Genomic DNA, 25575 nt, shown 5'->3' with positions numbered 1-25575 from the left:
AAAACCTGACGTGGCAGTATTACATTATTTTTGCTTGAAACTAAAGGATACAGTAGTAGTACTTGGAGGCTACATGACCTCAGTCTTAAACCATAACCATACATGGATAAAGAACACTAGAACAAGGAAAACTTTGGCTGAAACCAAAATAAAATGTTTACAATCAAACCTGACAAATTTCACCGTTTAGATCAAAAGTGTTGTCAGACTGAAACACATTGTTACAACAAACAGATTAACAAACAGTATAATACTATGAATCCTATTTGGAGTAAAAGAAGTTCTTTACAATCCAAAAATATACCTGGGCCAGGTAAAACCAACCAAACAAAAAAGAATCCCCCCCCCCCCACACAAGATCAGTTTATCTCAGTAGAGATTGAATGGCAACAGCTCAACTAGGACCAATGGCAGCATTTCTTAAGTGCTGTATCTCAAGAAATTGAAATTATGTAATAACTCAAAAATGGCAAAGCACCGCTTACCCTAAGCTACAGTAGCTTGCATCCAACTAGGGGCTTGAAATGACAACCAGACCAAAATACACCCGAAAAAAAAAGTCATTAAGTGCATTTTCACCATACTTTTAAGTGAAATCGAGCCCATGATTAAACTGTACAATTTTTGTGTGTGTGTGTGTGTGTGTGTGTGTGTGTGTGTGTGTGTGTGTGTGTGTGTGTGTATATGTATATGTATATGTGTATGTGACGAAACTGTGACATACATGAGCATGTGTGGATGTTTTATGTGCACAAGTGTAAGCTGTTCATTCGCCCTCCTCTTTGATGCGCTGCTGTTTGTTGCGGCGTGAGTCCGGCGCCAAGTCGAAGGAGAAGTCGGTCCAGTCGTCCCTTGGTGGGAAGGAGATCGTCTGGCGTAGTGTGAAGCGCACAGCGTCGATCACACGCTCCCCTCTGGCCTCCGTGGAGCCCACGCTGACTGTGGACGCACCGCTGGACGTGCGCAGGATGTGCGGTGGGGGAGAAAACTCCATGGTCTGCCGGTGCTCCATAATACCCTTCCAGATCATAGGCTGGAACTCAGTGGGAATCTTCAGCCTGGTGAGATCCTGAAATGCAACAGATACAGGGCTATCAGTATGGCAGTTACTGCACAGCATACACACACACAAACATCTTTAAGCCCCATTTATGTATATAAGCCGTCTAGCAAACACTCACAGGCCACTTTATTAGAAATGAGAGGGTATAAATATGGTAAATGCTGCTATTCCGACAGAGTATATGGCTTCTATTGGTTGAAAAAAAAATCATGCCACAGCCACTACTACCATGTTAACGATCCACCACCCAAATGATATCTGATGTATATGATAAGAAACTGCCCAATCATGTATACGGTGGAGGGCGTAATCATGCAATGTTATTTATACACCTATGCAGTGGACCTAAAAGGTAGGTGGATCTTATTAAGCAGGGGGTCATCAGTTCTGGTCCTGGAGGCCTGGAGTCCAGCACAGTTAGGTGATATCCCTGCTCAAACACACCTATTAAACCTGGTAGTTAACAGACGAGTTTAAGCTGGCATGTTTGAGCAGGGAACTCACCAAACTGTGCTGGGCTCCGGCCCTCCAGAACTGGAATTGATGAGCCCTGTCATAGAGTATCCGGTCAGTGGAAGTACAAGGGAGGTGTGGTGTTGAATGTAAGTCTCTTTACAAACACACAGAAAAGGCTGACAAAGGTTAAATGTAGCTCCTCACCTCTATGTTGTAGTTCTCAATCTGATAGATGTTGGTAAGGCCTTGGGCAGTGAAGTAGTCCAGGCAAGAAGAGCAGCCCAGCCGTAACAAGAAGCTGAAACAGATCCATTTACATACTAAATTAACATTTTTGCAGACCAATGATTTCTGCAACACAAGCTGTAAGTGGTTTAGTTCAGTGGCTCTTAAAGATGACCCACTTTCCTGCCTCAAAGCACCAGAGCCAGCTCAGGAAAGGTTTGATAATTAGGTGATGAACTGGATCTTTACTCCTTTACCTTGGGTTTTGGCCAATACCAATTCCAATGAAGTGATCAGTCTTTAAAAAACACTGAGCTTTAAATTGAGCTACTCGTAATTGAAGGAATCTATTTCAGATCCACAACAACTAGACTACCATGTTTAGGAGTCACTCTTTTCTCTTCAGTAGCTATTTCAGCATTTTCTGCTGATATCACCCGATTCCCAATACCAGTACTGATATTGCAAGCATGCATTAGTGGAGTTCAGTGGAAGTGTACCTGGAGATGCTGCTGTCCACTGGATAGGGTGGTGGGGGTGTGCAGTGAGAGGAAGGCACCATGGGTAACTGAGGCTGCAGGGCATGCGTGGGACTCAGTGAACTCAAATCTGTGTTCATGGGGATATGGGCGCTCATCATGGGGGTCACTGCAGACAGAGGAACCAAGAAGGAGAATACAGTTAGCTTTGAGTGTTATTAGCAGTTGGTGAAGCATAGTGGGTAACAATACTACCTTCCCTGTGGTAAACTAGGGTTACACTAAGATTATGCTAAAAATGGCAAAAATGTGAATTATTGTTATTGTTGTTGATATTATTAGTCTCTGATTTAGTGACTAGTTGAGTAGTGCCACAGCCATCTCTTTTAAACTGTCAAGCCACTGATAAATGTGCAAGCTTAGTCGGAACTAGGCTTATAGCCAGTGGCAATACAGGAACGGATTGACTGGTTATAGTGGACAGGTGAGGTCAGTTTCACATGATATGACAAAACTGAGCCCTGGGGATTAGAAAGAGCTTTGTCCCACAAAGATCCAGTTCACTTAGGAAAGGAAACTGACTGTCAGACAGACACTGAGACACAGAGTGGTACTCAAAACCTGTCATGCTCAGACAAGCTCAAGCCCACTGGGAAATTGGGGCAGGTGGGGGGCACATTGAAGGAGAAGGAGCAATAAATAATTACAGAGTTTAACAGAGTTCAGAATATGAACCCCGCCGGAATATCTAATGTTAGTTTAATCTACAATTTATAATGTGCAAGTTCCCTGAACATGAATTAAGCCTAGCCAGGGACTAGATTCTCCTTTCAATGAAACATTTCTACTAGACTTAATCCTACCCTTGCCTGTCTGATTTTATTAATACTATCTCTACAAATCTAGCATCCAGGACAATTCATTAGGTTGCACCTTGGTTGCCCCAGGTTGTTTCCAGGTAAGCTGTAGAATTTAGTGTTTATTTCTCATTTCTACACTCGTAAATAGAGCATATAATATCAAAATACTTCATATTTATTTAGATTCACACTCTCTTACTATAATACTACTATAATAAATTATAGTTGTTGAGATCTGTAATAGAATCTAGTAAAATCAGTGACTCAGGTGTGCCATCAATGGAGCGTTCTTAGAGAAAAGCCTTACTGTCAGTGAGTCCTCCGGCAATGCTGGCCGGGGTGAGGGTGTTGCGCTGCTGAGGGTTGATGAGCTGACTGACCGAAGGCAGCTTGTTGACCTTGCCGTGTGGGGGAGAGCTGGAGCCGTAGGCAGGCTGGGGGGGCAGGGGGCTCCTGGAGCAGAGAGGAGGAGGACACGGCCTGTAATTCTGATCGTCTGACAAATCCCATCTTAAACAACAGAAGAAGCCCTGCTATTAGTTCACCGGGACCAATGATCAGGGCACAGGCAGCAGAAGTCATACTGTAAAATCTCACTGTGTTAGCTGTTGTAGTACATTAACAAAACCAAAAAAAGAAAATGAGGAGGAAAGCAGACTGAGCTGATTAGGATGAAATGGGAAGGTCATGCTCTGTTTTACACTAACACAAAAAGGTGCAGTGGAAAACAGAGAGCCCGAAAAGTTCATGTGTGGAGTCTCTCAGAAATGTATGGTGCATTAATAAGAATTGTTGATATTTATTGCTTTGAATGGTATCAGATAGGGTGCAAAACATATAAAATATATATAAAGATAGAGATAAAGAGAGAGAGAGAGAGAGAAAGAGAGAGAGAGACTGGGCTTATCTGTGTCTTTACAGTGCTTTGGCTTGGCCCCATTATATTACTTTTATAACCAATACAGTGAAGGAAAACAGAGAGGACAGAAAGTAAATAGTCATTACGAGGGTCAGGACAAAAAGAGAAAGGCAGAAAGAATGGAAAGTCAAAAGCAGAAAAGACATTTATTGAATAACAGACAAAAGTGCAGGAGCCGTCAGTTATACATTCACCATTGGTTTCACACGGGACAAGCAAACCAACTGGCCAACTACAGCATTCATTATATCTCATTCTCTCAGACTCTGAGACAAAAAATACATTTCGCTTAAGAAAATGTACACGTGACCAAGTCACTCGCAACACAGATCCTAACTGCTCTGCAGTGCACTTTATAAAACATGACCAGCATTATCAATGTTAGATTATCAATAAAGTCTTTCCCCCCCTCAACAAAACCCACAGACAACTACACATGAGTCCAGCTCCAATAATACAAAGAATCACATGAAAAAAAAACATCAACATTCAAGAGCTTAAAGAATGCTATGAGTCCCATTGGAGAAAAAAAATCTAAACAAAAACATGTGCTTGGTTCCTGGTTCAGACAATCAGGAAGAGAGAGAGAGAGATTGAAAGAATGAGAGAGGGACAATAAGTAAGAAGAGAGAGAGAAAGAGAGAGAGATGAGGTGGTCAGCTGAGAGGCTGTTACTGTTTATGTGCAATGTGTCTGTGTGCAATACCAGCAGATATGTCAGTACAAGTTCTAAAACCAACAGCCAGCTCAGTAATAAGGGCCCTTAAAAAAAAAAAAAAAAAAAAAAAAAAAAAAAAACCGAACACAAAAAAATAAAATGTAAAAAATCAACTACACACAAGAATACGAGGTCTTTGACTTGTCGGTCAATTGAACATACACTCCAGTCAGAGTGTAGGATGAACGTCATTACACAAATTAGTAAAGCAAGCTGATCATCTGGATCACTCCTAATCCAGACAATACTCTTTTGAGGGAAATAAAAATCATGCATTTTTCTTGAACAATCTCAAAACGTCTTTAAGTGATTCCTTTTGTGAAAACAGCTGTCTGGGTGGAGGCAGACACAAAGTCTTTGACCTATTTCAATATCTAAAGTGTGGCTGCAGGAAGCAACCCCCCTGGAGAGGAGGTAGGTAGTAGGGTGTAGGTAGGGCTGAAGAAACGAAGAAGAGAAAGAGTAGTGAGGGAAGCTTTGAAGGAGGAGGAGGAGGAGGAGGAGGAGGAGGAGGAGGAATGTGACTCCTGCTTTTAGGAAGCACTGAAGCGTCTCTTCTGCTCAGCTAAAGGCTCCAACAGCTCAGAACGCAGACGGGCCCTGAGGAGACTGCAGAAAGAGGAGAGACAGAGAGATGGCAAGGAAAGAGGGAAACATAGAGGGAAAGAGAGGTATGAAGACAGAGAAAGCAACAGAAAGAGAGAGAGAGAGGGTAGAAGGATAAAGGGAGATGAAGGGCTGGATACAGAGCAGAACACAGTGGAAAACCAGAAGCAGCAGAAAGTGTGAATGACCAGTGGGCAACAGGGACTCTCTAGTATTCTTACTATGGCAGGAGCTTTTTTTTGCACCAGATACCACTGCATTCACATCTTTTCATTTATTTTGCCTGTCTTCACAATCAACTGGTAATACCATATTTTAAAGAACATGTACAGAAGAGTAATTAAGGCCTTCTTAGTTCAATAAAGCCCAAACAGATCATTTTAAATGCTATGTGTTGAGCTTTATTCATTATGAGCTATGTGAGTGCGTAATTTTCAACAGCCAAATGCAGAGAAATCGAACTTGATTCAAGTATTGAATGTGTGATGTAAATTCACTAATCAAAAACTTAGTTATGTAATTAGTGATAACTAAACTAAAATAGAAATCTTGATATTAGTAATAATGTGGCAGTAATGACTCACAGGCTGTTGTAAACCTAAAGAAACAATAATCATAACAATATTGGCAGGTACACACTAATACAATGCCAATGTATGCTCAGTAAATATCATTAATACCTCTCAACATAGTGTTAATTGTGACCTCAAGTTCTGTACTAACCGCTCAGTGTAAATAAACCATTCAGAAGTGGACTGGATGAATGGATGACTCTAATAAACCCTTAACATGTGTTCAAACTGCTGAATGTAGCACATGTTATTCATCTTGTTTTGCTACAATATCTAAATAGTATCAAAGCATGCAGTAATATGGTGTGACGAGTGGCTATCTTATGGCAAATCAGGGCACTGAAGTGCTGCTTTTGTTTCAAATACAAAAACACACCACATTTTTGCCAGAAATGTATGGAACTGAGAACACTACTGTACTGTAACTGAATTGTTACACCCCAACAAATATTATATTATATTATAATATAATATATTATATTATATTCAAATTATACATATATAGATTTTTGGTCCTTCAAAACCATTTACTTTTAGCTAAAGGAATCTGGACAGGGGTAGCTTGAGAGTTAAAGACAGAAATCCCTGCAGTATCAAAGATGCACACTGTGTGGCAGTACTACACAACCATATGGAGCTATGCCTTGAGGGCAAAAGCATGGTAAGGAAGGAGATAAGCAGGAAAGCACATGGACCAAATAAAGAGGCCTGAACCACTGAGTCACAGACAACAGGCAGAGGTCTTTTATTATTTTATTCAGGACGGAAAAAGGCAGAGGTTAGACAAATAATCAGAACATATGAGAAAAAAGATACATAGTGAGGAAAGTGAACGCATGCAGAAAGATAGAAGGGAAAGGTACTGAACTGAATGAGTATAAATAAATCAGAAGTAATCAGAAACTACTCAAAGACTAGTATCCAAAAGCCAGTGGGGGCATTTTTAACAGCCTGTTTGACACTTTGAGCCCTGTACTTCTCCCACGAGCGGACAAGTTTTGAAGATAATGGTCACTCTTCACCTACTCATTGTATCCCACAGCAGAGAGCTGAAGTTGTAAAAACGGCTGATTTTCAGCTGTGTCAAAACAGAGGCGAACCACGACCCTCCCTAGCACAGTTTCTCACCCCAGCAAGGGCAGGGACCAAATGACAGAGGGGAAAGAAAAGGCCAAACGAGGAGTGCACAGACACTACCTCACCTGTCAGTTTCTTAATGAGGAGAGCAAACAAAAGCAGTAATTATCGCAGGGCGTCGGAGCGCATTATTCAGAGCTATAATTTCCAGCTCTCTACCTTCGCTTTGTTTATTGCTTTATGCTACGCTGGAGCTGCAGGTACAGAGCCTTTATGTCTGAGAAAAGAAGAACTGGTCATTCTCCTATAATGACCGGCCAACCGATCAGTATCTGGGCAAACCTGACACAGGTCCTGCTGTCCCTGAATGCAATTAAGCAACGTTAAACTTGTCAAAGACTAAGCCAAACGAACCTGTCAGAGACTAATCTGAATTAAGGCATGTATTAAAACAGCACCATCAAAGCAAGGTGCACCCTTCGTTAGTGGGCAGAAGACAGAAAGCAGGCCAAGCTTTAGGCCTAGTTTAGAACACTGGGTAAGTAGCTCGACAGGTTTAGCTTGGCATTTGCTTCATTTTAAAGCCCAAAAGCATCACAAATCCGTCTCCTGCCAGCCTCAATCCAAACGTAAGCGCTCGCTCATGCACTAATCACACAGTCAGTGTAGTGGAATATTCCACTCAAGCTGCCATGCAACACTTCAGCTCTGGACTTTAAGACACAAAAGGAGCGCAAATGGGGTTGGTCTGCAGTGCATGCCTGTTCAAACACATATCCGTCCCAATGTCACGGCCAACTTAGCGGAGAAAAGGATTAAATCCATAAAAAAAAGGCCAGAAGAAACAACGAAACAAAGAAACAAAGAAAGGCGTGCTGGTAAACAATCAGTTTAGGTTAAAACACTGACAGAACACTCCAAACAAGCGTCAGGGTGAACCTTGTTGGTACTGTGTGTGTGGCCTGCTTGTGTGTATGCTGCCTGCAGTAGCAGTCACTAAGCTCACAAATGAAGGGTCTATTCCCAATGAGTCCCAGCAAAAACTTTCTTCAAGACTTGTTACTGGTATATTATGAGGGTGTAACTATTTTAATGAGTATCAAAAAATGATATATAACTGAAAACTCACTCGGTGTATCGCTGATACACCCTTCATCTCTTCTGAAGATCATGTATCATCTTTGGTGGAAACCAAAAGATCAAAACCAAGGATCAAAAGAAGGCTTCTGAGGACTTCTGAGGGCTGAAGTGTTTTGGATGCATCCACTTTCAAATGAATAGGATTTAATAGATCAGTTATAAAAGAATTTAACCTCAGAATTAGAAATTGTATCTGTCCTCACAATGCGGCTTGGGCCATGATCTTTGTAAAGCTGCTTTGTGAAAACCTTGGTAGTAAAAAAATCATGGTATAAATAAATTTGAATTGAATTGAATTAAATTGAATATGTGCCTGGAAATAAGTATATCAGAGTAACATAAACACAGGGCACATATTCAGGCTCTTTCTTCTTTCTTTGGTAAAAATGTGTCCAGACTGTTTGTGCATTGAACTGAATTTAGAATTTTGTGTATCGTTACACCCCTGACTGAAAACCACAGAAATAGACCCTCCGTTAGGGAGCATAACTTCATAGAGTAAACTCCCTGAATATGAGGTACTCACTGTTTCTGCAGGAGGCTCTGCTGCTGCTGCCTGTACGACTCTATGGTGTGCTGAGGGAGGAACTGCATGAGCTCCAGAGACTCTTTGATTTTCACCAAAATCTCATAGATTTCACGGCCTTTAATCTGTTGGGTGGAGAAGGAGAGAGCAAGGTGAGATTGGGTGCTGGTAGCTGTTTCTCCTCTGGCGCCTGCTGCGGTTATGTACATTTACAGCAAGAACTGCATTGCTATAAATATTTTCACATGAATTTTTGAATTTTATAAAAAATTTACTCAAGTACATTTTTTTTGAGTAATAGTGGAAATGACACTATTACATTTGTTTTTTTTTTTCATTACACTACTTTCTGTGTAGGAATGACATTATTAGAGAGAATCCAGGGCTACTCACAGGCAAACAAAACACTTCCTCATCAGTGGATCTTCTCTTCTTAATGGAGGATATCTGGATTCCGTGAGAGTTCTGGCGATAAGCTGTGGGAGCAAAAGAAAGAAAGAGAAGATAGAGGTGAAGTGAGACAGCTGAGGGATGCTTAAGGACGTAGAAGACATGAAGCTAAAGCACAGGTATAGGGAGAGGGGACGCACTACGGATTACAGAGTGCTCAAAAAGCGAGAGATAGAGATAGTGCTGGGCGGTATTGATAAAATTCAGCATCCAGTGGTCTCACACAAATAAACAGTGGACATATTTATTTGATTTTTATGTATTTTGAACTCTTCATTTAAAGTAATTTTGAAGCTTCCATCAACTATCAATTCCGCTAAAACCAAAAATGTGTGACACCAATATTGGCATGCTGATATACTATATCACACAGCACTGAAGAGGTAGTGTATTGTCACTGTTGTGCAAAAAAAACCCTGTATCTCCATTTTGCAGATTTTTACTTTTTGACAACCATAGTTTGGTAGATGTTCTTTACATTACCTCAAACTTTTTACCCTCAGAGCTTTTTGTCCAAATGACCAAAATGTCCAAAATGACTGAAGGAATAAAATCTTTTACATAGACTTCCATTGAAAGTTAATTAGTATTTTGGAGATATAAGGTTTTTGCCTGACAGTGACAACAAGTTCTAGACAAGCATCATGCAGTGTGCACCAAATTATCCATAGAGATAGGAAAACAAAAACATGATTTGAAAACTTTTTTTTTTTTTTACACAAAATGCAGCTCATACTGAGCTAACGAGGTAAACACATTTGGATTTAGGTGTAATATGCAGATCCATGGAAAACCCCATACAGTAAGACAAGTAAGACAAGTTGCGACTCTGTGTCTGTATGAAGAAGCCCCATCACCAGCCCCCAGCACTACTTACGGCGTTTCGTACCCTCAGAGCTTTTTGTCCCGTCACTGACATGCTGCTTGCGGATGCTGTCCTCATCTGCCTTGCGGTCGCGCCCTGGGCACGCACAGATCCGAGCCTCAAAGCACCGCCGGCCAAGCACCTGACCGCTGGAGAGCCAAATACACAGACAAAACCACCTTAACTACCACACTTTAGGTTAACATAGCTAAATGCAACTTCACACAGTGCATAAACTAGGGCTGGGCAATAGGTTGATGTAACTGGATATCTGCAATGACTGACAAGTAACCCGACCCTTATCCTTGACAGATGATAATCCTCCATGTTGGGAAAGAAAACTAATGGTGTACTAGATAAGCCGTATATTATTTTGAACAGCTTGCCAAGTATTTTAAATACTATTTGCACGAAAGGTTTAATTCTATTTTTATTGTTGTTCAAACTATGGAAAGACTTAAGTAGGTTTTCTGCCCATCATTGAAAGGGATGAACACCACACAGTAACATACACTGAACTGTAATCGTTAGTTTCCATTTTTAAAAAGAAAATATTGTTCTATATTTATGTTAAACATTGTCCAGCCCCGACATAAACACAGTGATCTTACTCTCTGGTTTCCAAAGTGACAATGATGAGGATTGGCCGTCGGTTCATTCCACCCACGCAGCTGGAATTGCACATGAAATTGTACAGAATCGTTGTAAACTCTGTTCCCACCTGTTGGAATAGAGCAGCCACGTCACTAATGCAGCCAGATATGAGCCAACGCTAATTAATAAAGCATGTGAAGATATGTGAGGAAAGCTGGGAGAATGGGTGTGTTTGTGTGAGAGGGTCACCTGAGGTGGCTCGTATGGCACCAGCACACTCTGACGCCCAGTAATGGAGTCTTCCACATACTGGGCATGGCTGTTGCCCTCTACCCTGATCAGATGACTGGGTGGGGCGATCTGGCCTGTTCAACATGTATACAAACAGTTAGACCCTGAGCACTGACACTTGACCCCGAAATGTTCAAATCACACTAACACAATGTTTAGAGGGTTTATTTACCGTCGTTGAATTCCCGGCTGAGTTCATGGTTGGGGCATCGTTTGACCACCTCAGTCACATGCTCCGCTTTTTTGTATACTGGCATTGCGCGAATGACCGCTCCCTGGGGTGGATTGGTCAGGACTTTAATCTGGATGGGACACGTCTTTGCGATTTGGCAGTACAACTTTTTAAGATCTGTGGAGTACTGGAGAAGAGAAGAGAAAAGAAAAGTTTACTAGCAGTCCAACATAACAGTAAGCATCTTTCTCTGAAACACTGCAAAAAAACAACCTTAAATCTATGCCTAATATCCTTAAAAGCCCACAGTATGTCATTTATCACAACCTTGCTGCCAGCCCAATAAAACCTTCAACGACACTACATCAAACGTGGATAGGATGTGTTTATGATGGCCACAGGGGGAGTGGAGATGAAACACCTGCAGCATGGCGACTGTTTAGCTGACAGAGAGCCATATAAAAGCCTTAAACAGGGAGCAGCAGCTGGCTACTGGCTGCAGCACTTCTGCCCCTGCCCTGAAGCTGAGGGGCTTCCAGCAGGCCTGTGATTATGGCCACATACACACACACACACACACAAACAGAAGTACTTTGAAATGTGATGGCCTTAAAGAACTCTGACCCGAGAAAAAAAAATAGCATCCCATTGTATCTTTACAGAAAGTGGACAGAACTCGTATGCAACAAGGGTTTCACAGTTCCCTTATTTCTAAAGTATAGCATAACCATTCAGTTACAAGATGGTCATTTGGACAGCATTTCCCAACACCCCCTGCATCTGTAATTAACACAGCCTGACACTGATAGAAAGAATGCTGTGCCACTGACCGCAGAAATCAGCCTTGCATCACACACTAGGATTGACTCACCTTAAAGACCAGCAGTTGACATTACCACTGAGAGACTCAGGGCTTACTCACACTCACTGCATCACCTGTAAATTCTGACCACTGTTACCCAGAGTGAGTAGACAAACAGGAAGCGGTTGCAAAACATGTTGATCAACACTCTAGTAACTATCCGGAAACTGCAATCAGCATGTTAACATGCAGTAGAATACTAACTCTTAATAATTTATTAGTTTATCAGTGTGTAGAATCAGAGCTGTTTTATGAGCTATCAAATGCAGTAACATCAATGAGATGTGATGCTACTGATTGAAAAAAGTAGATTAAATGAAATAAATGCCGACCACTTGTGGGACTGTGTATAGTTCTACTTCTGTGAACCATAAAAAACACCAGGTTCTATTTTATGGTATAGTCAATTTTTTTTTCATTTTGAGAGTGATGCTGTTATGAGGGTGAAGAACTGATTTGTGGGCCTATGCAGAAGGTTTAAGGATTTATGTTTTCTTATATAGTAAGGCTTGATATTGATGCACGTGATGCATTGTAATGCTAAAAGCAGTGCAATAATCACAGCCTTTTACAATTAGAATATGGCAGAGGCCTGACATGTAGTGACTGATTTATACCATTAATTGCACAGCCCTAAGGGCCTAAATAAACTACAGTGATGCCATAAGTCAATACGTTGCTAGGACATTTGAGTGCAGGCAAGTCAATGCAGGGCAGAGCGCAAAGACAACAGCATGGCTTTGGACTAAACCTTAGTTCACTCATGTTGCCAGAGTAGGGCCATGCATGCATGTTACATCAAATGAAAATGGAAGAGGAAGGATAAAACAGCGAACCACTGCAGCGGAGCGTGATCTACTTAGTGTCGAACAGCCTTAACGCAACTAGCAGTGCATTACAAACTTTTGCAGTGTGTGCTATAAAGTCTCCTCACAGTCAGTTCCAGCTCGCTGACTGTAAAAAGACATGAGGCATTATTGGCAAGCGTGTGAATATCCTTCCACGGCCAGAATCCCAACTCTTTTCTCCTGAATGTAACCCTACGGTGCTCAAGTGCCATGGCAATGACTGCAAATAAAACTTTCCTCTCAAACTCACTTGTAAAGGTGGGGAGGATGGAGAGAGGGGAAAAAAAGAGAACATCACTCCAGGCTGTTTTGAGGAACAATGGCACATTAAATTCCATTTCTATTAACTTTTGATTTGAAGTGTTCCAGTGAGAGGAGCCCATCCCAACACCTGCCTATTAGTACGCTGAGTATTACACAAGCTTGGCAAGGACACACACGCACACATACACACACACACACACACACACACACAAAAATCCCTGCCATTTCCCTTAGGACTTGTAATTAACCGCCTCTGAGAGATTGAAAGGATAAAGAAAACAGAAAAAAAAAAAATATTACGAAAAGCTAGCTCACTGCCCAGAATATGTAAGAATAACAGCAGGGCCCACAGCATGGAGAGCTTTCAGGTTAACCCTAACATCTAAAGGTCTGTATGTGGCCCCAAATATTTGATATTTTAGTTTAATCACATTTACTGACTAATTTATTTACTTCCGCAGTCCATAGTCTCCACATCTTGCATCTAAGCTGCAAAACAGTTTTTTTTTAGTTATTGTTTCCATGATGTCATAAAAACCTACATATTTACATAGATCAGCTTGTTTTGCTGGCAGCAGCTTAGTTCCACCCATTCATGTCGAAGTTATAAGGAGTGTTTTTAGCTTGGGGCTGCTTTTGCAGTTGAGGTTATTGCTATCAATATATATCTATACAAGAAAAGTGTAAGTGTTAATTAAGCAGTTAATTAAGGACAGAGCAATCTCTACATTCATATGTAATACTGTAGCAAATTGCCAAATAAGCTCAGGAAGCTTTCAGTCATAAACCTTTCAGGTTTTCTTGGGGTGCGTGGAATGTAAGCAGAGAGGACTAAAAAGCAATAGCTGTAATTGTCCAGCTGCTCTCGGCCTCATACATGCTGAAAGCTGTCCGGAGAGAGAGAGAGAGAGAGCGAGAGAGAGCCAGAGAGGCTGAAACAAAGGTGACAAGAGACACACTGCTGACAAACCCAATAGAGAAGCGGACGTGGATGTGTCATTCGAGAACAAAGAGGTGTTTTCTGTCAACACGCAGAAGAGCGAGGTGGGAGCTGCAAACTACAGTCCGAAACGCAGAACAGAGACACACAGAGGGACAGACAGTCAAGACAGGCAAGATGACGCCTAAGACGCTATACGTCCCTTTTTTGTAAAGGTGACTGTAAACACAAAAACACAAACTGGACTTTCCCTTTTCCCTTTTCCATTCAACCACATACACACACATACGCACGCACAGATTGCAGAAAACAGAGGCACCAATCCCAGCCCTCAAGCAACACATTTCCAATGTGAAAATATGTGTGGAGGCTGCAGTGTTTGCTCAGGGCCAGGCATGAGCTGCTGAGAGAGGAAAACACACATACACACACACTCACACACATACACACACGCAGGGTGGAGCTGTACGGTGATCTGATGGATGGGAGTCGGTGGCTTTTGCACAGGGAGGGGCGTACGCCGCTAACGTGTAATTATCTCCCATTCATTGGCCACAATGTGAATTACACAGTTTGAGAATGTAGTGCACACAAAAGCTGTGGAAGAATCACTCTTTGAACAGTGACTGAGGATTTGTCAGAATGACACAGTCGACAATGGGCAGTACTGCTGAACTACTGGCCTGTCAGAAAACAACAGGACAATACAGGACGCTCAGTGTGTGGCATTTCTCTCAAAGCTCTGCCGTAACACTTGGGCTTTGGGATCTAATAGCCGGCCTAACTGAACCGAAGCCACTGATTTATTGGCTCCAGTGATCAGTATATCAAGGGAAAGTGTGAACCAGATACAAATACTGTGTAATCTGGAGGCAATTCTGTATAGAAACGCTGCACTGATGTCATAGAACACATTCAGACTGAATGAAAATGTATGGTTTAATTAAAGAACCCATGCCATGGAAATCCAAATTTTACACACTTCTAGAAACTAAAATTAAGAAAAATGAATATCCTATGTAAACATGCAAACATCCCAGCACATATATAGAAACTAAGCCTGTTTTTTTCACTGTTTTTGTGATGTCACCAAGTCAGCCTACAACTTTTCCATTATAGCTATAAGGAGAGTATCAGTCCAGCATTCAGAATGTAAGTCATTTACATACACTTAAAAAAACCCAAAGGTGCTACTAAGGGTTCTTTGAGGGATGCTATAGAAGATCAACTCTGGTTGTAAAGATCACGGCCCAACATCCCAAAAGTGCTAGATGGAGCACCATCATTCCAGACAACACAGTTCCACTGCTCCACAGCTCAATGCACCCCTTTGTACCCCTTTAGCCCACTCCTGGCATTAGACATGGTGCCAACAGGTTCATGTTTATCTGCTAAAGACGTCAGTCCTACAGGCACAGTAGGAAAAACAAACCGGTTAAGTCTACAGGCTTAAAGGATGTTTGGAATTAAATGTTTTGGAATATAAAGCCACATAAATGGAGCTCTGGAAGGAAGTTTAACATAAGAAAAACTTAAGATATGCGTCCTTTTAATTAGGTTTATTCATTCGTTTAATTTACAACATTTCTGTTTCTGTCTTATGCAGTAAAGTCTACAATCAGACATTACAGTGGTTACAATCCGTACACTGCACATATGCAGCGTGTGTATAAAACATGCGCACACGCACGCAAACACACACAAGCGGGCGGCATGCGCGTGTCAGGGCAGGTCCGCAGCTGCAGCGGTGGTGTTGGAGCAGAGCAGGGCTGCGGGTTCAGGCAGGATGGGGCGGGTAGCCCAGTGCTCTGGCGCCTCCGGTCTTGTCCCGCCTCATAGCTGACATGTACCATCACGCCCCACGCTGCTCCAAAACCTGCTTCACTAGACAAAAATGTGGAGCTGTTTCTTTTTCACCCCCCCCCCCCCTTCACAGTAGGAAGGAAAAAATTATATATATATAATTTCATTTCACAGCTTCTTGCTGTGATAATGACAAAAACAAAGTGCTCAAAAACCAAAGCAGCCTTTGATATTTGCATTTGCATATAGTAGCGTGGAAAATCGCACACATAACAAGAACTAGAGGAGCTGATTTCAGGGAAGTAAAATGTACTTGACATGGGTAAAGCAGTGTTCAAATAAACAAATAGGTATATTACACATGCGCAGCAAAGATGAGAAGACTAAGTTGATGCTGAGGCCTCTTAACAAAGGTATGGGACACTGAGTGATGATGAGGATTGTCCTTGGTTTAAATTGGTAATTTTACAGCAGAAGGAAAAACTTGTGTGTTAAAAAGTGTTATTTTATGTTAATGATTTTTTCCCAAGTAGTTATGAAACATTTCTATTGGTTCATTCACCACAAAATGTTCACACAATATCAAACACCCAAATAAAAACCAAGCAAACTAGACTTACAAGTTTTTAATATGTCAGTGATTTACAGTGAGGTTTTAGTGAAATGGCAACTAGGTTATATCATGACACTTTTTTTTTATGTCTATCAAGACTTTTTTCAATACACAATATGTCCCAATATGTTTTTGTTTGACTGCTGATATGTTGGAATTGACAAAAAATAGCCAGTTTAAAAATACATTTTAAAATATGATTATGAATATATATTTTTTGCAGTATTAGTCACTGACTGAACTGCTCTAAATCCACTGCAGTAGGACTAATTGAGCTGTTTGTACTGAAACAGGTAGTTGGTCAGTGCTCTAGAAGTACCGATGGTCTCCCTGATACACTGAGAAAAGCATAAAGTAGTGTTTAGTTATTTAATATAAAATATGCGCAGCAAAGGATGAGTGTGTGTTCATATTCAATCAATGCACGATCAGCTTGACCAAGGAAAAGTGAGCTGATGCTGCACAATGATGAAGTGTGTATTTGCATGAGTACAGTTACATATACTCCCTATCTTGCAGGACACTTGCTTGTAAGCAGATGGCGGATGCTGCACCACAAACATCAGCCAATCAGGAAGAGCCGCCCGGTAGCACCTGAACACGTCTCTAAATGTGTAAACAGGCTTGGTGTAAGCATGTGTTTATATTTTCAGTGTCTGACAAAGGCGGAACGAAAGCAAAAATAAGACTGTGATTAATGATGACGCCACACAGATAAAAAGGGATGGCGCTCGAATGGCTTGACCAAAGGTTCGCCTGCGAGTGGTTGAGTGGCTGTAGAATAGTTTAGCTTGTGTAGTGGGTTTTCCACAAAGACCAAGCCTGCTTCTTCTGGTTGGTCTTTCCTCAGATGCCCTTCATCACACTCTTCATGACACTCGTACCTTGTAAACGGAAGCCACTGGCGCTTCCTGGCACTGCTTAATGGCCTTTTTATTAAATTATATGCTTTCGAAATGTGATCTTTCCCACCCAGAAATGTGTGACAGCTTCAGTGTAATTACACTGGATTTCCCCGAGTTTTCTTGAATGGTCGCCCTGAGCACTGCCAAATTCTTCCATCTCATAAGCCCCTTTTCAAGTCTTTTCTAGGGCTTTTCTTCTGCATCTGTGTGCTCATTCAAACAAAACCCAAAAAAAAGAAAACGTGTCACACAAAAGACAGGTTTTAGCTCCTGAAAAGGTGGGGAATTTAAATGGCTAGCCTCCGCCATGGACGAGAAGCTGGACCGAAACCTTTAGTGCTTTGTTTTGAGAGGGCAGCTAAAGGAGATGGAGATTAGGATTGTTTGGATGAGCCGAAGCAGACACAGCTTCCACTGTGGTGCAGGCTGCCTGAATGCTCCCAGTCAGGCGCAGTCTGCCTTTTTTTTTTAAGTGGCCAAATGCAGAAAAAGAAAACCCATTCTCTCACCAAAACCGGTCTGAGAACTGGCCTTTTCTCACAATCCAAATTACTTGGAAATTAATTCCTTGGCCAAAAATCTTGTCAACCACAGCTCATTTGAAAACGAAAAAAGCGAAGATCTCCTTCCTTTACTTTCTTTTTTTTTCCTCAGTAGGTTTTAGAGCTTCACGCTGTGAAGTCGGACGAGTCTCGACAGGCATCTTGACACAAACAAGCCGTGGCTCCATCTCACGAGGCATGGGACGGGCCTACAGATGTTTCTTGGACAAGCTGTATCTTGCCACCTTTCGTTGGAACACTCGCTTCTTTGAGTTCTTTTGCCAGCCCCACCTCCCTCCCCCCTCCCGCAACCACCCCCTCCTCTTCCCCCGGCCTTCTCCTCCGGCACAGTAACACATGCAGTCAGAGAACTTAGAGATCAGGGAGCAGGGTGCAGTGATTGGCCCTTAAGCACGATAGGGTTCAGAAAAGAGGCACAGAGTATTTACACGAGTATTATCAATCCATTCCCCCTAATCCCCCTTGTCCTTTGGCGGAGACTACTTGGGATGCCTACAGAGGGGTCCGATGGGCGTATTTCACACACACACACACAAGTCAGCAGCATACAAAGCTGATGGCTCAGCACACAAAAGCACTGTTGAAGGGTTGATGGTGAATTTGAATGGAAGACTTTACACTTAAATAATATCATGCACACTATACGTCACGGCCAGCAAACAATCCCTTCTCTTCTCTCCAACCTGGAAAGTGAGACGGGAGACTCATCTCTGGAGTCATCTTACCAAAGACAGCCACGATTGCAAAAGTGTTCCTGTAAATGAGGAGTGGTTGGATGCAATACCAGGAAATGTCTGTGTTTTTGTGTGTGTCAACGAAGCCTCACTCAGTGAGATCTATCCTGTGGAAAGGTGTGTCTGTAAGGAGAAGGGCTTTACCCAATATAAGCAGCATGTCCTCATTTTAAACAAGTGAACCTTCTATTCTCTTAAAAGTAAAGGTGCTACAAAAGGTTCTTCGAGCAATTCCATAAAAGAATCACTTTTGGTTCCATTAACAACAATTTGTTTGGTTCTCTCTACTACCAGGTTTGGTAGGATTTCAAGTGATTCATCTCAAAGAATATTACTTTTAAGAATGTAGGTAAACAAAAACAAAAAACAACTGAAGTAGGAACACTTATGAAGATGGATATGACGTGAAGTTTGGAGATGAGCAGAACTATGATTGTGTTCTTGTGTTATCCTGGCTCTAATGATTTCTGAGAGAAAATTGTCCAAATACTCTGCTTACATATCATAACCACAAACCGGCTGCAGTGGGCCGCTATAGGTAGTGATGAGTGAATGCGTCAGAACTCCTTCTCACCGCAATCAGTGCAGACTGGAGAGGTGACTGGGACACCAATAGATGGGAACAGCCTGAAATGAGCCAATGGGGCGTGTTTTTCTCACACCCATATTCTCCTCACTTAAATAGTGAAGTCAGGTGTTTGCTGTTTTTTGGTGGAGCATGCGACACGAGTGAGGATGACAAGGGCCGTTGTGGGAATCGGATAAATGTCACTATCCCACAGAGCACCGCAGCCAATGAGCATGAAGGGACTGTCTCACAAACCTACCTTTCCTCCACTTGTTTAAAGACAGCTTTACCCTTTTATCATAGACGCAACAGAAACACAGGTTTTTCCAGACCGTCTCGTGCCAAATTCGAGACTAATGGCTCACAGGATTATAATGACGAAAATCAATTCCCATAGAATCGGATGCTTGTTTTCCAGCTTAACCCCTATGATTAAATGGCATGACAATCTGGATCTGCATGAAAATCTGGATCTGCACTAAGTTAACCCTGACCAAGCAAACTAAAATCCAGCTCTTTAAAAAGCTTACAAATGAATGAGGTACATTAAATCTGAAAACTACAGTCGCCACCTACTGGTGAGCGCTAACACAGTGCTAACAGTCGTCCGCTGGGGTGCGCTGTCCCTTAAAAAGACCCTTGTTGTTCAATCTGCCTGAAAAACAACATGGAACAGTACATTGTGTGGCATGCGGACAAAAACATTTGGTCCTTCCTTGGGGCAACCCCTGTGAGCCACTACTTGACTAGCTGGTTTTTTCGGTTGTCTGTTTTTACGGTGACACCATTCGGAGCAAAACACAATGACACCACAATGGGAACCAGACAAGCGGCTGTTTTAATGATCACTCGTGTATACTATTGCCACTAAACAGAGATAGCGTAGCAAACCTGCCTGTCAAAATCCGCTAATGCGCGTGGCGCCAATTGACCAGCAGGGGTCAGTTGTGAGTCTTACGAACATCTCCAAGAAGTAGGAACCTTCTGGTAATAAACACGTTATAGCACATGTATATAGCCCATGCTGCACTGATGCATTTAACGTAGGGCTTAGGGAAAATCCTAGAATACATGGTTCCAAGAAGCTTTGTTAAAAATGTCAGTGGCTTGATGAAGATGTCTACAAAATGCTGAGGCTTTTTCAGAACTCAGAGAAACTGCACTCAATCACACTGTGATGTCATAGTATTAGCTGCGCATTGAGTGTTTGAGCAGTTTGAGCATGATAGCCCACTTTTAGGTGATCTTATGTGAAGTTTGTCAACTGTCAAAATGTTGGATCATAATCAACCAATACTGATTACAGATCTCTACGCAAAACCACAAGGAAGCTAGAACTGAAGCTGTGGCCAGCCCTGAGACTTGAGGTGGCAGTTCACACTTCATACTAAGAACAAGCCAGTTTGAACCTCAGGGGTCTTTTCCCTCTGCCAGGTGCAGTTCAGTAATTGAAGACTTTCATACAGATCACAGAAGAGCCTAAAGCTGAGATCAGACAGATAAAGACTTCACACTTCTCCAGAAGGAATAATCCTCTTCTTCAGCAAAGCATGAGAGGCCCAGGCAGAGTAAATCAACTGTGGTGATGAATGCTTCATTATATTGGTCAGGAACAGAAAACTATAGCCCTTGCATACCACAAGTGTCCAGATTCAAACATTTGCATTCAAAAACCAGACTGTGGGTAATGGGAGGAACGTCACATGTAGCCTGTGTGAGTGGCTGGAGGGTAGTATGCTCTATTTCCTGGCAAAGAGAACTTCAGTTGTACCCCTTAAGCTATGCACTTAACCCTTTACTGCCTAGAGCCCTATTTGGATGGGATTAGTTTTACATGGGGAGGTGAAGTAATGTAATGTCGGGACAATTGTAAATTTGTAAAAAAAATAAAATCTCAGCATAAATGACTGGGATGGGAGTGGCTACTCAACTTACGCACTGCCATAACCTCAAAAATAACGTCCCCAAATGAAGGATTACAGGATGTTAACCAATCTTATTACCCACTTATAGTAACAATACATTTTTAGCTTGAAAATCAACAGCTACATGGTTATAACACATATGTAAGCTAAAACCTATGCTACACAATGAAGTGACTAATCTTGCCAGAAGTCTTGCGTCGCTGAAGCGTCCTTTGGCTCATTTTTTGGATTTGAGTGTTGACATTTGCCACAGACTCGAGGTATCTGTGCCAGTGTCTCCTTGAACTCTTCAAACTCCTTTTCCACAGGATTTGACAGAATATTTACCTATATGGCGAGTCGCATAGGATCAGCATTACCTGAGGTTATTTTACAGCTTGTTTTACAGAAGATAAAAGACACTGGGACGTGGGAGCTCACAGTCCTTCAAAATGACTGACGTGTGCTTTCAGGTGGGACTAAAAACATAAAGAAACTACAGTATATAATAATTACATTTTCGCACCCCCCCCCCCATGTAAAAATAATTCAGTTGAAATAGGACATAAGAGGGAATCGTGGAACTCTTTTATTCCTGTAAATGCTCTACTTTCAGAATATCTCCAAAATGTGTATAAAACTAGTGTATAAAACAAAAAATTATTTTTCTATTGGTCAATTTGTCATGAGATTTTTATGTAGTGCAAAAAAATAATTTTTGTTTTATACACATTGTTTTATACACATATCAATACTGCAGTGATATACAGGACACAATTTTGTAGCTCCTAATACTGAGTGAGTCACATACTGCTAACATGTTCCCAAGTGACAACAATTTCTGTATCTCACACAGATTAGATTTTAGACATGAACACGGTTTCTGTGTCTTACCGTCCAGGTTGCTGACTTGGCTGTGCTGGACTGTTGGAAGGACACATCAAAGGTGTGAGGTCCAGCGTAGTCTGTGTTGGAGGGGATGGCGGGTGATGGGGACAGGGCCTCGAAGGTGGAGCTCGGCTGGGCATAAGGCGATGGCGCTGTCACATTGTTCTGAGCATGCTCATTGTTGTAGGGGCTGGTGGAGGTGGAGCCGCCATTTTGATCCATGCCGTTGAGAAGCCCCAGGTTTGTGTACTGTGACTAAAAACCAAAACAAAAAGACAAACAAAAGTCTGTATATGCTAGAAGGCAAAACCATCTCAAGACAAAACTATGTTATTACAATGTTTCATAAGAAGACATATAACAATGCATATTAAAATATTAATGAGCTGTTCCTCCAGTCTGATGAGCTTTGATGTTGGTACATCAGACGATGATGTCATGGTGGGCTTAGTGAAGCCCTGCTTTCTGGGTGGCTGGCTTGAATGAGTCTTTGTTTGCATAAGTCAGAAAGACAAATTACACAAGAGGTCATTCTGTTTATCTACATCTTGCTACTGTAAAAAAAGGCAAATCACAGACTCTTTTGTAATGATTTCTACCAGCAAACAATGGCTGCACACATGTATCTGTATCAGGAAAGGTGCTGGTAGAGCGTCCACTCGAAAGCAAGACAAAAACAGACAAACACCAGGAACACACTGGCCTTCAAAGCAGGGGTGTAATGAGACACTATCAAAATCAGATTTTAATATAATCCAGTGGTGTCTCGACACAATACTTTTGACTGCAATACAGCAAAAATAAGGAATGGTAGCTGGGTACCCAGCACTGTTCCCCAAGTGCATCAGTTGCCCAGTGATGTTGCATTGGAAGCAGTTCGAAAAGAGGTGGAGGCTGGTTGCACATGTGTCAGAGAAGACATGTGTCAGTCCTCACTCACCCAGCATTGGGAGCATTCCATGTGATGGGGAAGAGTACTAACGAGTGGGTCGGGTATTTGGCTATCCAACTTTGGGGAGAAAATAAAAAACATGAAAGTTCCTTCTCTTGTAATGTTACCATTTTGACATTGTGACAGAGATGATATAGCACCGTCTATCTAGGAAATTAACCTCTCAAAAAATCCTTCTAACAAAATAAACCCCATAAATCACAACCTTAAGGATGTATAAGCTCTTTACTTTACTCTAATAGCCAGTGGTTTCCATCAAAGCCAGTAATTGAGTAATTTTATTTGCATAAAAGAGTGACGAGCATTTTTGCAGATTTGGTCCCTATTTGTATGGACCTCATTGTCAAGTTCACCAAGACAAATTCTTGTAAGTTTAGTGATTTCAAAATATTCCAAATTTCCTACATCTAAAGAAAAACAGTTTAAATACATGCTAAAGAAGCCCTGCAGTACTGGAGCCCCTTGAAACCTTGAAAATTCCTCTAGGCTAACTGTCCTGTACCCTGCACTCAGGATCTCAACTAATACACAGGTACATACATTCCAGATGTCCCTACACTAGAGCAACCTCTGTACCAGCAAGACAAGTTCTCCCACCGGCACGTATACCGCAGCTCCTTACACTTCATTGTCAGCCTTAAGGCAGAACCACAATTGCTTAGAAAAGCACTCAGGCCTAAAGGTCTGAAGACAAAGCTGAGCTATCTAAGCTGAAAAGTATAGGCCCAATTACCACAAATGACTAAACTTAATTACCAAACCGCCTACTGTATGCGTTTGACCTTCTAGTGTGGCTGAAGGATGTGGAGCATGCTGAACAGCATCATAATCCTGAATTACAGTACAGGAACGGGAGAGCATCTCGTCTCTGGACTAACCGGCAGGGTTAGAGCAAGCGGCCGGCAGCGGACGGATGCTATGCGGTTCACACAGCTCCTGTTGCGTTGTTCTTGCAGAGGCGCACAGAGGAATTAAAATGGCTGTCATTTGAGAAGGGGGAGAATGTTCTGGCACCTGGCCAGCCTTTTCCTGCCCCAGTCCTCTGGTTGCCCTGTCAATTCCTTTCCCTTTATACATGCCACATTCCTGGATGAGGGAGCACGGCTGAGTGGCTATTCAAACCGTCATTAATCTCTACTAGAGTGCTGGTTTATTTCAGGCATGGACGGAGTCAGCTGTCCGCTTCTCACATGTATGCTCTCTGTCCCTCACTCTCTCTCTCACTCTCTCTTACTTTGCATACACACAAACTTAATAACACTTACACAGACATGTCAGGTGCTACTAGCGGTCCAGATTATTAATTCGTACCTAGGTAAATACTAGGAAAAGTAGTATTCAAAAGTATGGGCATCCCAGATCAAATTACATGTTTGCTTGGTTTTGGAAGTTATAATTAGTACAAATCCACCACAGAGAGCACATCTCTGCACAATGTCATAAAGAATTACCCTTTATTTGCTTCATTTATCCTTGAACATATGATGAAATGAAGGTTAGGGCATAGCGTAGGGTAGAGTTAATTTATTTATTTTATTTTTTTATTTTTTAAGTTATATTCTGTAAGGCAGTACAAAAAAAATAGCAGATTTTTTTTCCCAACGTTTTTACTTTGAATGTCCAAACTTTTGCACATGACTCCACACTGCCCACAGACCCACTCTGTCAGCCAACACAGATGAGCACACCTGAAAGAGGGTTGTTCCACTGACCTCAGCATACCTTTCCCACAGTGGTATGAGGATCCAATTGAGAGAGAAAGAGAGAGAGAGAGAGAGAGAGAGAGAGAGAGAGAGAGAGAGAGAGAGAGAGAAAGGGAGGAAGAGTGATGCATTTCACCTGTGCAGACAGGGGTCATTGTGTATGTGTGCCATGAGCCTATTCAGCCCCAAAGAACCAATTAGACCCCAGTTTTAAAGACCTCGTCTATGAGAACAACACAGCAAGTCAGCAGGTGCACGAAAAAGGGGCAAATTGTTGAAATACACACACTCACACACTCACACAAAGAGGAGTCACCCCCTCCGGCCTCCACACAGCTACACCTCTCTGACACACATGCTCCTACAATGGAGCAATTAGAACATAATGGAGTCCTCTAGAGACAGAGGGGCCAGCTTAACTGCCCTATGTGTGTGTGTGATCCCACCATGAAGGTGCAGGGGAATGCCCCACCTGGTAACACTCTGTGATCTAATCACACACACTAGTGGGTTTTTTCTAGCCTCTCAGCTCTGCTGTGGCATGGAAGGGCCGTTGCACCAAATGCTAATCAGAAAATTGTGGCACAAGGTGTTCAGGTGTGTTGTAAACACCTTTAACTGCAGGCTTATTATTTAATGATTACTATTATTACTTAATACAAGAGTTCAGAGAGTGAAAAACTTCAGAGTGAGCTCACACACGGCCCTGACAGTTTAAGAGGTTAAGGTGGTAGAGGCGTGCCAAGGCAAGAAGGCGCAATGTGAACCCCTTCTCTAAGCTGTGTGGACAGGTAGCCATAAACCTTCTGACAAATTAAGAGTAACATAGCGGACATTGAACTGTGCTCTGACTCAATTAGTCTAAATCACGCTATGAGGGTTGATTTTTCCCGTACACTTTGAGTCATTCCATATGACGTCCTAGGCTGCAGGTTGGTGTATAGTAGAGTTACACAAACTCTACTATCAGTTCAATTCAGTTCATGTTCTTATCTGATTAGCCTTATCTGATTAG

General features: G+C 42.0%; 1 protein-coding gene across 4 annotated transcripts in view; it reads right to left on the bottom strand.

Moving 5' to 3' along the window:
- Window positions 1-766: 766 nt before the first annotated feature.
- Window positions 767-25575, bottom strand: part of tp63 (tumor protein p63) — a 46555-nt gene continuing 21746 nt past the window's right edge. The window contains exons 3-13 of one of the 4 annotated variants that reach the window (XM_072682994.1): window positions 21912-22160; window positions 11014-11200; window positions 10800-10915; window positions 10568-10677; window positions 9969-10105; window positions 9035-9117; window positions 8642-8766; window positions 3386-3536; window positions 2245-2429; window positions 1724-1817; window positions 767-1069 (exon numbers count right to left, since the gene is read on the bottom strand). In XM_072682994.1, the coding sequence (XP_072539095.1) occupies window positions 767-1069; window positions 1724-1817; window positions 2245-2429; window positions 3386-3536; window positions 8642-8766; window positions 9035-9117; window positions 9969-10105; window positions 10568-10677; window positions 10800-10915; window positions 11014-11200; window positions 21912-22160 (1740 nt within the window). The remainder of the gene's footprint in view (window positions 1070-1723; window positions 1818-2244; window positions 2430-3385; window positions 3537-8641; window positions 8767-9034; window positions 9118-9968; window positions 10106-10567; window positions 10678-10799; window positions 10916-11013; window positions 11201-21911; window positions 22161-25575) is intronic. The other 3 variants (XM_072682995.1, XM_072682992.1, XM_072682993.1) reach the window with 3 other exon arrangements.

The sequence above is a fragment of the Salminus brasiliensis genome, chromosome 7 (genome assembly GCF_030463535.1).
Source record: "Salminus brasiliensis chromosome 7, fSalBra1.hap2, whole genome shotgun sequence".
Classification (NCBI taxonomy): Eukaryota; Metazoa; Chordata; class Actinopteri; order Characiformes; family Bryconidae; genus Salminus; species Salminus brasiliensis.
This window is presented reverse-complemented; position numbering and strand designations above follow the sequence as displayed.